Consider the following 13947-nt stretch of genomic DNA (forward strand, 5'->3'; position numbering starts at 1 on the left):
CTGTGTGCCCAAGTGACTTACCGTCTGTGAGCCTTAATTTCCTTATTTGTAGCATGGATGAATTAATACCTTTATGTTAGTCACGAGGATTAAATGAGATTCTTTATCCCCGGCGCACAGAAAGAAATCCAAAAGATGTGTGCAGAATTTAGAAGTCCAGCATGCGTATGGGTATCTGGATGGGACTGGCACTGCTATCCACTCGCAGCACTACTAGGCCTTCAAGGATGAAGGGCCAGGGAAGGGTGATTAAGGTGCATATACAGATGCCCTGAGCCGACCTGCAGGATGCAAACAAGAAGACGCAGAGGTGATGGGAGACCGAGGTTGCATGAATTATTAAACCAGGCTTTGGCATCTAAAGGACTTTTCTGAATCTGTAGCTCCATCCTTGTCTCTTCTCTTCCTAGGTCTGCCTGGAGAGAGAGGTACCCCAGGACTGCCTGGCCCCAAGGGTGATGATGGGAAGTTAGGGGCCACAGGTCCCATGGGCCTGCGCGGATTCAAAGGTAACACTGAAGCCCACTGCAGCCTGAAGCTGCCATTCAGCAAAGTTCTGTGCGTGCGCGTGCATGTGTGTGTGTGTGTGTGTGTGTGTGTGTGTGTGTGTGTGTACAGGTTTCAACCCGGAGATATAAGCAACGGAGGCTAGCAAGAACAAAACTAGACTGCAAGCCTGTATTGCCCCTCCTCACTAGTTACACCAGCTTCCCCGCCTTCTGCAAGACTCTTCATGCTTCCCCTAGTGCATGCCTATGGGTATCTGAATGGGATATCCATTTATTTCACTTCTCAGGTTGACTTAGCCAGCACTGTTTCTTCTGATGGCTTCTTTCTTCTTTCTCTGACTATTCCCCTTGCTCGTTTTTAAGGGAACCTACTTCAGAGTCAGTCCCTATGGCTCCCTTTCCATTCGGGATTTTCAGGTTGGCCAGGTGTGGTGATGCCCTCCTTTAATCCCGGCACTCGGGAAGCAGAGACCGGTGGATCTCTCTGATTCCAAGGCCACTGTGATCTATATGGTGAGCTCCAGGACAGCCTGAGCTACATGGAGAAACCATTCTCAGATAGATGGATAGATAGATAGATAGATAGATAGATAGATAGATAGATAGATCAACAGACCTTCCTTCATCGCTGCAGAAAACAAGGATAACTGATGTTCCTTGCACCGATGCCCAGGTTTCACTTATTATCAGGATAACCTAGTACTGTTCATCATTCCCACTTTGCATCTGGGAGGTCTCCCGTTCTAGATCATTGGAAATTCATATTCTACTCTTTAGAGATAAAAAGTACTGAGTTTTTTTCTTTTGTGATCCTTATTTGAAAACACGTAACTTTTAAAGACTGTAAAGATAAACCATGCTTGCTGAAAAACAGCTAGGTAGTACAGAGACGTGGGATGGGCAAAGTAAATAGGGAGCCCTTTCTCCTTTGGCCCCTTTGGCTCTTACTCTTCAGAGTGACCACTGTGAGCTCTTTGGAGCACACGCTGCTGGATGCTTCCCTAAATGTATTCAGTCACGTATGTGGTTGCTTTTCTTTTGTTTTGTTTCAAATCCAGGATCGCAGTAAATTCTCTCCCTTGGCATTTTCTGATCTGCTTTCTTCACTCACAGTTTGCAGTGGGCTTTTGACTTACAGATGTTTGTCTGGAGAGCGGTAAACTAGAATACCCCTTGCCTTTCTCTGGGCCCCTGAGCAGTGCCAGGACATTCTGCTTTATTGAAAGAGGAGGAAGCTGGGGAAAGCTCTGATCTTTTAACCAACCCCGGAAAGGAAATTCCACAAGTCCTTGGAAACTCTGCCTCATGTTTTACAGTCTCCCCTACCAGAAAAAAAACCGCCTGACATATAACCTGTCTCCATGACCGCTGGAGCTCAGTCCCCTTCCGTATTGCGGTTGTGGGAGTGAACGTGGGTGTGATTTTTCTCTCCAACTTTGACTTTGCTCCATTGCCCACCTGCCCCGTCCCAGGCTTCCCTTGGTGGTATGTGGTAGCAGGGGCTTTCTGGTGCTTTCACTAGAGGGAGTAGTAGACTCTCTGACTCTTTCCCTGCAGGACCAGAGCAGACGTCATAATTATCTTCCCCACAGTGCCCTCTGGTGGCTGCTGCCTGGCCGTGGGTTAGCAAATCCAAAGATAACATTCCACTAACAAATCAGGTTTGTTTCTACTCCTAATGCCTGTTTCCCTTCTGTTGCAGGTGACCGAGGCCCAAAGGGAGAGAAAGGAGAGAGAGGAGAGATAAATGGTAAGGGAGTTCTGCTGGGTTACTGGGTTTTTTGGGGATAGAGTGGAGCCCTTTACGGTCAGGGGTCAGGTGCTGGAACTTGAATATCAAAGAATCTACCTTCTTTTTCTTTTTCTTTTTTTCTTTTTCTTTTTCCTTTTCGCCCCCACTGGCATCAACACGCCCTAGGGGGGTTGGGCTGGGGTTGTGAGAAAGGATGAGGTTTCCTGCCCGCGGCATCACTAACTGCCTATATACAATCTTTGGGCTCCCATTATTCCTCTATACAGTGGAGATAATCAGAGCCCTGACCTCTCAGAGCCATGGTGAAAACGGACCGAGCTGGTTCATGTATGACAGAGTCCAGATGCCTGATTCAGGGCCCATGAAGTATCAGCCATTAATATTCCATGTTATACACCAAACCGGACATTCTTCTTAAAAATCACTGGAGATATTTGGTAATGCGCAGCTGCAGACTTTGCAGAAACAGCCCACGCAATGCTCAGGGAAGAGTGCAGCGACTTCCGTCTTCGCCTTTGTTACTTCTGGAGCCATGAGACTAAAGACATTCCCAGGCAAACTCTGCCATTTCACATGGGAACGGGCACCTCTGCTGAAACCCTTCCTGTATTGGTTGCAAGCTGGCTGATCTAGCTGAGCCACATGTCTGTACGATCTATCTTTCTCCAAAGTACTACTCCAGGGAGACTCAGGGAAGACATATAGACCCTTCTAGCCAAGTTCCAAACAAGAATAGAACATGTAGTACGTGGTGCCATTGGCTCTGAGTCTATATTCATGGGTGGGCTAGCATGTCTGTGGGCACCTGTTCTCTGGGCATTGCCCTCAGGATTGTGGCCTGGGTACCAGAGCTGGGGAAGTACAGTCTGGAACATTACTGGGGACTTCCCCCAAAGGACAGGGTAGCAAATGTGGTCTTTAGGGTACTGCCTAATCCTGCGCTTAGTGTCGAGTGACTGTGACAAAATGCTGCCGGGGTGGCTGAGAAGCACTGGGCTGTGGCGTTTAGTTCTGAGAAATAAACAACTTGTGTGGGGTTGGGCAGGAAGGGAGGAACTGTGTGGAAAGATGACCTTTGAGAGTGAGATCAGAAATGTTGCCCACATACCAGAGGGGTCTCACCAGGATCTGTCTGCCAGCTGATCTCTTAGCTGGCTTGAGAACCCAAACGGGAGGTCACAGCTAGTAGAGTGAGCATGGTCACTATCTACCCAGACAGAGCAGGTTTGGTAGAAGATAAAGCTGGATGGCGTGAGGCTCCCAGCTAGAGTTGGGGGAAGAGCACCCCTCCACTTAACCTTATAGCCTATGGACTGCCCGGCCAGGGACTGATGTCAGTTCCAGAGGAAGGAAGGTTTCTTTCTTATCTTGGGGAGACTACACCCAGACTGGAGCCCAGGGCTCATCTAGAAAGCCCAAGCCATAACTTGTAAAAAAAAACTCTTAGCTTCTCTTCAAAGACCCCAGAAACGGTCTTGTACTATGGAACTGGAAGGTGAGGGGCTTGGCTAGCTGGAAGCTATCCACAGTGTGAGGAAGGGCACAGACAAGAATTCTAGAACCACAGATCTGGAAGGCTGTCATTTACCTGCCCCACAGCCAGAGGCCCAGGACTGAACATGGGGGAGGTGGCTTTCTGAATCTGGAATGGAAAGTCAGGCCACGGTCTTGGGACAGTGGAGTCTTGGATGGGAGAGCTGGGATCCCCGAAGTTCCTCCTCCCTCGTAGCTCTAGACGCTGGTAGAAGCCCAGGCTGATGGAACCTTTGTCTCAGTTCCGAACTGTGGTCTGAGTCTGTGAGACAGCAGTGTTGCCTTCCCACAGCCTCCGCTTCCCAGGTTGCTTCAGGATAGGTCATCTGGAGACTCCTGCTGCGTTTCCACAACCCTCCTGTCCCTGAGGTATTAGTTATATCCCTGAGACCCAAACTCTGAGGAGATGCTCACAGCTCATCTTTCAGAAAGTGTGGAAATTCTGACAGGCACAGTGACTACTTCTAGGGCTGGCTTTCGTAGTCATTCCCTGGGCTCTGGGCAGCTCCGCTGTAGGTCCTATGGGGTAGGAAGTGTAAGTTCTCAGTGCCAGAGAGCCTCAAAGCCCTGAGCTGGTGGTGAAGGGTCAGCTCGCCAGGCTGAGTTCTAGTAACTGGTGCCTTTGCCAGAGACTTGAAACCTTTACCAAATACTTCAAGTTCACCTGCATTGCAAATACCCAAGGTTGCAACAGGGAGTGTTGCTATAGTAACAGTATTCATGACAACATCAAGATGGACGCCTCTCACTGGCTAGTGGACAGTGCATAATATAGAAATCTCCCAGGAACCACGCTTGCAGTCAGTGTTAAGGTATTTTTCAGAATAAAAATCTTGCCAGTATTTATCCATATTGAAGCTGGAGTCTTGGGATTTGGGGGTTTGGATAGGCTTCAAATCACTTCCTGTCCCATTCCCAGCCCCATCACTGCAGGTCATTGAGCAGACACCAAGAACAGAGACGTGGAGGGACTCCAAGGTAAGATGACGCTTAGATGATGGCTGCCTTGGGTCTAGAATCCATATCTCTGGGTGTTTTTCTTGATGAGAAGTAAAGAATTTTATTTTCCCCTCAGGCCTTAGACATCAATCATCCCATTAAATATTTGACTTTTGGAAATTTGGGCCAGGGAAAAAACAAGATCCGTACGCACGTCTCAAGGAAGACAGGCGTTTGTTTTACCTTGCTATATGGCCTATTTGCAAGACAAATATACACGTGTATAGGTAAAGGTTTGTTTAAATCCTGGGGCATGAATTTTAAGCAGTGTATAAGCTCAGATTGCTTTAAAAATTTTTCTCAGTTTGATTTCACATGGGAAAAACTCTGCAGCCGAATGTGGAGTGAATTCCAAGAAAGTGTTAGTTGATAGTTATCATTGGAAGATCAGAACACTGGGGAAATGCTTAATATTTTGTGGGTGTTTTATTGTTTAAGTAAAGGAGGTTCTGGGTCCCAGGGAAGCCAGACACACACACACACACACACACACACACACACACACACACGTGCGCACGCACTTATGCAATGTTAAGTTCAAAATAAATGGACAAGGGCTAGGGAATGGCTCAGTGACTAAGAACGCTTGATGGAGAACCCATGTAAGAGGCTGAGTGTGGGCTGTGTGCCCCTGCAGCCCCAGTGCTGTGGGGGTGGGGACAGGAGGCTCACTGAGGCCTGGTGGTTGCCAGTCTAGATCCAGATTCAGTGAACGGTCCTGTCTCAAGGGGGTAAAGTGCAGACTGAGAGAGCCTTTGGCCTTTGTGCACATGTGGGTGAGCACACACACACACACACACACACACACGAACATACACACACATGAACATGCACACACACATGAACATGCATACACGCATGAACATGCACACACGCATGAACATGCACACACACCACAGAATGAATGAGTGATCAACGGAAGGTGATTCCAGATAGTTTTCCAGTGGCTGCTGAGATGTTAGCTACTTCTGTTTAAAAACGGTGAAGAAACTCCTTGAAGTATGTAGATTTCCATCCTCCTATACCTGTGCTTGGAGAATAATGTCATACCAAAAGCCAACCTTATCTCAGGCCTGAAGAGATGGGGTTGTTGCTTCCTCAGTGAGCAACTAATAGCTCTTTGTTAGCCTTGCTTAGAACCTAAAATCCTTGTGTAACTTGTATGTCTCAGCAACAATGTGTCTAGGGAAACCTTGGTAAAAAAACTGGGCCACTTGCATAACACTGCTAATAGTCACTCTTTCTGGGAGGCAGGAGAGAGATTTTGGAAGAGTCTATTTCTTAGTTTTCACAGTGACCTGTAAGAATCACAGTTATTATACCCATGATATGGAGATAAGGGGGACTGGAGGTTGAGAGGAACCTGCCCAGTGATCCCTGGCATTCTTTGTAAGGGAAGTCCAGGATACAAGGAAGGCCTGTCTGGTCTTGAGTCCACACATCAATCCTTCTGTATCATCTTTGACTTAGCTCGTGTCTCCTTGGGCCATGGTGTCTATCCTGAGTAGTTCAGGTGGAAGGTGCTAATTCCTTCCTCAGCAAGTCTCAGTTTCTTTTAGGGAATCTGCTCTGTTTGGTCTGCACTTTGCCAAGCTAAGACTGTCCTTTTCTGTCTCTGTGGCTCTGAGCAGGGCTCAGACTTGTGCAGGACAGGCTCTGGACCTGCCAGTCAAGCCCTTCTGTCTCATGCCCTTAGCATGCTTCCTGATGGTGGAGGATGACTGATAGCCCGGATACAGAGGCGTCTGCATTTCTCTGTGGTGTTTATTCACTCATTCATTCAGGGTAGCTCTTCACCAGTTCATTCATTCTCCTTGTCCTCCTGGTGTCTGGTAATTTCTATGTGGAAATGGAAAAGAATCACACACACACACACACACACACACACACACACACACACACCGAGGCAGAGAGAGAGAGAGAGAGAGAGAGAGAGAGAGAGAGAGAGAGAAAACAAGGACAAAGTTGAAGGAGGCCTGTGGAGATCAAGATGAGATAGAGCAGAGCTGGCTGCAGGGCAGACAGGGATTGGGACCCAGGGACCAGGAGAGAACTGACTTGAAAAAGAGTAGAGGCCAGAGAAGATGAGGGGATTCTCGGGGAGTGGGAACTGGCCTCCCTCACTTGTATCAGAACGAGAAGGTAGGTAGTGTAGACGGAAGGAAAGCATGAGTGAGGAGAATACGCGGGAGTGAAGAGGGGCCTGTCCCTTTGGCAAATGTCTACTGAATATTCGGACCAGGAGCTTCCATCTAGCAGGGGGAGAGAGACCTATTAACAGTTACAGGTGACCTTCAGAAGAGCTATAGACGTGGGGACAAGGTCAAAGAGAAGTTCTGACCCAAACACTAAAGGGAAAGTTGAGGTCCGATAGGTACTTGGGAAGAACAATGGCATTCTGGATGCTGGGAGCTGGACATGGAGCTGGTACTCCTGTAGACAGGCTGAGTGAGAGTCTAAGGTATTAGAAACAAAATCCAAGCTCAGGAGCCAAGAGAAAAACCCTCCCATAACTTTTACAGTGGTCCAGGAGGTTAGCCTTGACCCTCTCTGACTTTGGGAAGCCACCAGCAGGGTCTCCGTAGAATTGAGCACTAGGAGGTGACTGGGGGAGAAACAGACCAGAGGCTTTGTCATCCTGATAGCTCTCCTCCTTTCCAAGATCTGAGGCATGCCAGGTGGGCCCTTCCAGGTCTTTTTCAGAAACATCACCCCAAACAAAGACAAGACCCAAACTCCATGAAACCCCCCAACAAACAGTATGAGCCGTGGGGCAGCTCAGAGAAAAACTCTGGCTTCTTCCCAGCTCATCCACATGCTATGACCTCAAGCTGACTTTGCCCATACCGCAAGTTTTCTGGCACCAGTCAGGTGTCTATTTTATCAGTATGGACTCCATAGGTTCAGCGCTCAGACTCACAGGGTCCCCACTTTAGATCCAGTTGCTGACATCAGTGCATCCCGTGACCTCCTTGAGTTCAGTCGTTTGCTAAAACGTTTCACAGAGCTGGCCCCTCCTCCTGTTTCTCCCACTGTAAAGAGAGGTCAGCCAAAGAGAGGTAGGAATGGGTCCTGTACCCAGTCAAGGAACGAACGCTGATGGCAATGCTAAAAGAAGTGCAGTCCCCTTGGGAACACAGCCGTGGTGAGGTCATTGACAGGCTGCTAATATCTGTATTCTCAACACATCTAAGTGAATACAGGAGTCAAGAGCCAGTGCCTGAGCAGGGCAGCTAGTTAGGAAACAATAAACAAATGAATGTTTGGCATTCGTACTAAGCAAGAGTTAGCAGCCAGGAGCATATTCCGGATTTGGGAGAGTTGGCTGCGTTGAATAGCTTTTCTTGTGGGGGTATCCATGACGGCCAGTCAAGCCAACCAGGTTACTGTTCTGGGTCCAGTATGCTGCTAGCTCATCGCCCTGGCTCTGTGCCTGTCAGTTTTTCTGCCCGACACCTGGAGGCAGCAGCTCCCTTAGGATTCAGAGGTCTGCTTTCTGGGATCTGCCCTGCAAGTAAAGTCTCAGTGAGCCAAACCTCAGGCAGAAGGTGAACAAAGACTCCTTGATGGTGCTGGAGAGGTGGCTCAGCAGTTACTCCAGCTTGCTGTTCTTCCAGAGGACCCAAGTTTGACTCCCAGCACCCACAGCGGGTGGCTCACAATGCCTAGGTCCAGCTCCAGCAAATCCAACACTGTCTTCTGGCCTACACACGCACACGACATACACATTTTTAAAAAGTAAACTAATTTTTTTAAAAGGCCTTGCAAGCACTAAAGAACCGAAGTTGAGGTCATTGATGTGGGTTTTGTACAAATAAGGTTTAAGTTGAAGCAAAGTTGAGATATACAGAAAAACTAAGAATGACTGGACAATTTGTTTAGAAAACATTCCAAACAAACTCAAGAGTGACTCCCAGCCCCTGGGACCCTGAGTGCTCATTCTCTCTCTCTCTCTCTCTCTCTCTCTCTCTCTCTCTCTCATGCTCTCTCTCTCTTTTTCTTCCATGGTACTGCTGGGTGTAGAGTAAAACAAGAACCTTGCAGATGAAGCTGGAAAGTCTGGGGGCTGCCATTAATTGATGTCCTAACTCCATGACCCTCTCCATCGTTGGATGGGGAAGATACCTTGGAGGGTATTTGTGGACTCCTTCAGATGGCCTTGTCTCCCCCATGGGTGGCAAAAAGCTTTTTTTCTTCAAGGAGATGCCAGTGGGATTTAGATGGAAAAAGAAAGAAACGGGAGAAGACCTCCGAGGAGGTCTTGTGGGTGCTGTGGGGGTAAGGCTACCCGTTGGCTTCCTTGCTGACTCAGCCTAGGCAGGTCACTTGCCACCTCACCATACCACAGTCCCCACCATGATGCTCCCTCGGGCTCATTCTGAGTTTCGCAACACAAACACAGACCACCCTTGTCACTGAGTTCTCTGTGTGTCATCCCTCGAACGGAGGCAGACACTACCGAGGGGCACGTCCTCACCTGGGGTGAGGTATTGGTACTAAGCTGAATCTCCAGGTGAGGATTTACAATATGGACTTGGGGTTGCTTAACCCTGGACTGGGAAGGACCCAAACTAACATAGGAACCGGTGTGTGGAAGGAGAAAAAAACATCCCCAGGAGTCCCCCCAGAGTGGCCACTGGGCCTGAGGGGATGGGGCGCTGGTTAAGCAATGCATCCAGAAAGCCTTTCAAGTGAGGTCTTTCAAATGTCAGCATCTCTCCCTGGAGGGCTTGAGTAAGGCTCAAGGCCTGCTGACATGAGCAATCAGCGCTCTTGAATGTCTCCTGGCTCTCCTGGCTTCCCCTCTAACCCAGAAAAAAAAATTAAAAAAAAAAAAAAAGAGGTTTATTGACTCTCTTGTCTTGGTGCCATTTGAAAAGGCCAGAAAACAAAAGGAGGAGAGAGGATAGCCTCAGCTACCCACACAGCTGTTCAGTAGATAGCCTTGGCTACCCACACCGCTGTTCAGTAGATAGCCTCAGCTACCCACACAGCTGTTTTAGTAGATAGCCTTGGCTATCCACACTGCTGTTCAGTAGATAGCCTCGGCTACCCACACAGCTGTTTTAGTAGATAGCCTTGGCTACCCACACCGCTGTTCAGTAGATAGCCTCAGCTACCTACACTGCTGCTTGGAAGATACCAATAAATACAGTTGTGAGAAGCTTCGGGCTTCGACCCTCTCCCACTGCCATGGTGCGAGCTCCTAGCGCCAAATGGTAAGGTGAGGTCTTCATTTATTATTTGATAGATGCATCTTTCTTAAGATTTAGTTTTACTCTTTTCAACTGTGTGTATGTGGGCTTGTTGGCGTGTACACAAGTGTAGGTACCTGGATCAGAGGCATCAGTCACTGGGGCTGGAATCATAGATGCTGTGGGCCATTCATGTGGGTGCTGGGAACCAAACTCATGTCCTCCCTAAGTGCAGAACGCACTCCCAACCACTGAGTCATCTCTCCAGCCCCACGACACATCTTTTGAAAACAAGATTAATTTATTTATTGTGTGTATATGTTGATGCCAGGAGTCTGATCTCCTTCTATCATGTGGGTCCCAGGGATAAAACTCAGGCTGTCTGGCTTGGCAGCACCTTAACCTACGGAGACATGTCGCTAGCCCCAAGACACATCTTTATTGACAAAGATCAGGAACCAGGATAGTTATCAATAGTAGCATCAGAGAGTCAGGCACTTAGTTTCCAAAGACCCTGTGACCAAAGCGAGCAGAGAAAGGCAGGAGTCAGCAGTTTAAAGGGCCAGTATCGGGGAATGGGGAGATGGTAAAGTCTTTGCCATGTGAGCATGAGGATCTGAGTTCAGAACACACCTGAAAAGCCCTCGTATGGTGGGTGGCACGCATGTAACAAAATCTCTAGCCAGCTAGTCCTGCTGAACGGTAGGGTCCAGACTCAGGGAGAGACACCGACTCAAAAAATAAGATGGAGAAAAGGAGAGGAAGACCCTTGACTTCAACCTTTGGCCTCCATAGTCAAGAGCACACAGACAGACAGACAGATAGCAGCCAGAGCACCTCAGGAAATATAGTGGCTGCATCTTCTACCTAATAGTCCTTAGTATCCCTGGAGTATCTTCCATCCGGAGACCCAGCATAAGGGAGACACAGCCCAGGAACAGCCCAGGAGGGGTCACTTCTTCAGGTGATTTAGACAGAGTCTTCTCCCTTCTTCGGTCTCCTTCGAGGGGGTGGTGGCACTGGCGAACCTAGAACCTCTAACAAAACACCCTGAAGAGGCACCAGGTCCCCATTAGGATCAGAGCAGACCCCCTCCCCCCATAAATGGTGTTTCCTACACCCACACCCTCGGGCAATGCCCTCCAGGAGAGCCTCCCAGAAATGCCTTCCTTCTCTTCAGGGATGGCTCCCAGGCTCCCATATGGATCACATTTCCTGTTGAGAAGTGTCACCCCAGCCTAGGGGGTAGGGGACTCCAGGCCAGCTCAGGGCATGAGGAGTTCTTCCTTTATAAGAGAATGAAAGTTCAACTTTCTCAATGGGCAGATGGTCCAAATTATCCCTGGGCCCCCCGCCCCCGCCCCGCTCCGCAGCTGCAGAAACTGCAGAGCCCATTTTCCCAGCCCCGTGTGTTTATTTCTACTCTCCACAACCTCCTTTCTTCCTTCTTGTTTGGCTTTGGCAGTGGGGACTGCAAGGCAGGAAAAACAAACATCAAGGGACTGGACTATTTTGACCGTAGCTTGGGCTCGCTTTAGAAGCAGAGTTCTCCGGGTTCTGGGACCCTCCCATACCTAGCCGCAGAAGGCTCTGAGTTACTTAGTACTCCACCCTGTTCTTAGAGCCCTTAAACAGTGATCTGGATCCCACTCACCCACCCATCCACGCATCTACTCTCTCATTCCGTGCAATGCATTGAATACTTCCGCTGTGCCATTGCTAAAGCTTGGGTTTGCGTCCAGAGTGTACCTGCTACGATTTCCAAATTCTTGCGTACCAGAACAAAAATACAGCCCATGAATAGCGATAGAAAAGGTATAAGGGGAGAGGGAGGAACTCCTGAGAGTGGAAGTGCACTGGAGAGCTGGGACAGGTCCCAGACTCAAAAGCCTTGAGTCCTCTCATGGCCCATTTGTGACCCTTTAAAGGTCATTTACACAGCACTGACTTCCCAGATGGGACTTTCCTTGGGCATTCTGTTTTGTTGTCCAGTCCTTCTGCCAACTGTTTTTCTTTTTTCTTATAGTAATCTTTTTTCTAAAGATCTGATTTATTATTTATTTTTGCCTGTGTGTGTGCATGTGTATTCGTGTGTGCGTGTGTGTGTGTGTGTATGTGTGTGTGTGTGTGCGTGTGTGTGTGTGTGTGTGCGTGTATGCGTGTGGGCATGTGTGCATGTGTGTATGTGTGTGTATGTGTGTGTGTGTATGCGTGTGTGTGTGTGCGTGTATGCATGTGTGCATGTGTGCCTGTGTGTGTGCATGTGTATTCGTGTATGCGTGTGTGCGTGTGTGTATGTGTGTGTGTGCGTGTGTGTGTGTGTGTGCGTGTATGCGTGTGTGCATGTGTGTGTGCGTGTGTATACGTGTATGCGTGTGTGTGTGTGTGTGCGTGTGGGCGTGTGTGCGTGTGTGCGTGCGTGTGTGTGTGTGTGCATGTGTATACGTGTATGCGTGTGTGCATGTGTGCGTGTGTGTATGTGTGTGTGTGTGCGTGTGCGTGTGTGTGTGTGTGTGTGTGTGTGTGTGTGTGTGTGCAGTGCCCATGGAGGCAAGACAAAGGTGTCAGACCCCTGGGGCTGAAGTTACAACCAGCTGTGCACTGTCCAACACGAGTGCCAGCCACCAAGTTCTGGTTCTCTGGAAGAGCAGCAGGAGCCAGCGCCCTTAAGCACCGAGCCATCATCTCTCTAACCCTGTATCTTAATCTCGATGACTTTCTCCATACCTACTTTCCTGCTGCACCAGTGTCTCTGTGTGTAAACGGGGACACAACGGGATGTTGGATGGCTGTCCTCGTCTCATACGTAGTGGAGGGGTGGGGTGCACAGGAATCCAGGAGAGGAAATTGCAGTGTAATAATCCGCAAAGACAGGGGGCACCCTTCAGCGAAGCCTTCCCAGAGGTGATCTCTATGTGTGTGACAAGGCTGGACAGGTGGTGAGCATATAGCCACATCTGACCTGCTCGAATAGTGCTGCGGCTGTGCATGAAGACTTCCTTCAAAGTATTCAAAGTACTCCAGACTGTTCAAGATTGTCCTTGTGTTAGAGGCTTCAGAATCTCCCTGGCTGATTCCTATGTGCAATCAGACAAGGCTTTAAGTCGGAGACACATACCCTGTAGCTTAGGACAGGAAGTGCTGAAGACCCAATGGGACTCCTAAACAGAGAGAAAAGCACCTTACATTTGGAGAGGGCTGCTCGTAGACAGTGGCCACCAGTGTTAGGCCAGGGGCTCGCTCTGTTTGGCGAAGGAGAGGCTATGGCTTTAAGCACCCCTGTGTGACCCTTGGCAAATCACTTGACACTTCTGGGCCCATTTCTTCTGTCGAATGGGACAAGCTATGACAACTAACTCATGGAGTTGTTGTGGACGGCACAGGATACATGTATGGGGCACCTTGCCATCGTACCTGGCATTCAGGCACTCAATGGACAGACTTCCATTCCCTGCACTGCTCCTGATTTACCCGAAACCTCCCCAGCACTGGGTTCTGATGGGGTCATGCCTGGGGACAGTTCTGAGCCATTCTTGACCAAAGCATGATGGGAGTTCCAGACCTGCTTCAGCCTGGAAACCAGCTCTGAGGGATGGCAGCTGCAGGGCCACTTCTGTGACCCTCCCAGATCTGCCCAGCAGCAGGGGATTGAAGCAAGTTGCTCAGCTATGCTGAGAGTAGAAAGATAGTTCACAGTGTGCCCCCCAGTAGAAGCCACGAAACACCCCACACAGAGCGAGCTAACAAGGTAAAGGAGCCCGTGGATGAAGAAATGCCAGGGACAGCCAGAGATGCCAGCACCCTATAAATAAAACCAGATGCCAGTTAGAAAGTCCTGGGGTGGATTCCCCAGAGATACTCTGCCTTCCCTCCCATACCCAGAGGTAGCGTGAGCAGCTGTCAGGCCCTTGGAAAGATCAGTGATCTGAGTCTGGCTTTGGGGAGGGACCCAAGTCCA

The 13947-nt window shown here is 49.1% G+C and overlaps 1 protein-coding gene across 3 annotated transcripts in view; it reads left to right on the forward strand.

The window, feature by feature from the left end:
• Positions 1-13947, forward strand: part of Scara5 (scavenger receptor class A member 5) — a 92858-nt gene that overhangs the window by 65797 nt on the left and 13114 nt on the right. For all 3 annotated transcript variants that reach the window (XM_041663189.1, XM_041663181.1, XM_041663196.1), the window contains exons 6-7: positions 411-509; positions 2212-2259. In XM_041663189.1, coding sequence (XP_041519123.1) covers positions 411-509; positions 2212-2259 — 147 coding nt within the window. The remainder of the gene's footprint in view (positions 1-410; positions 510-2211; positions 2260-13947) is intronic.

This window comes from Microtus oregoni, unplaced genomic scaffold, assembly GCF_018167655.1.
Source record: "Microtus oregoni isolate MIOR12 unplaced genomic scaffold, Mior012 000001F_ref0000356, whole genome shotgun sequence".
Lineage (NCBI taxonomy): Eukaryota > Metazoa > Chordata > Mammalia > Rodentia > Cricetidae > Microtus > Microtus oregoni.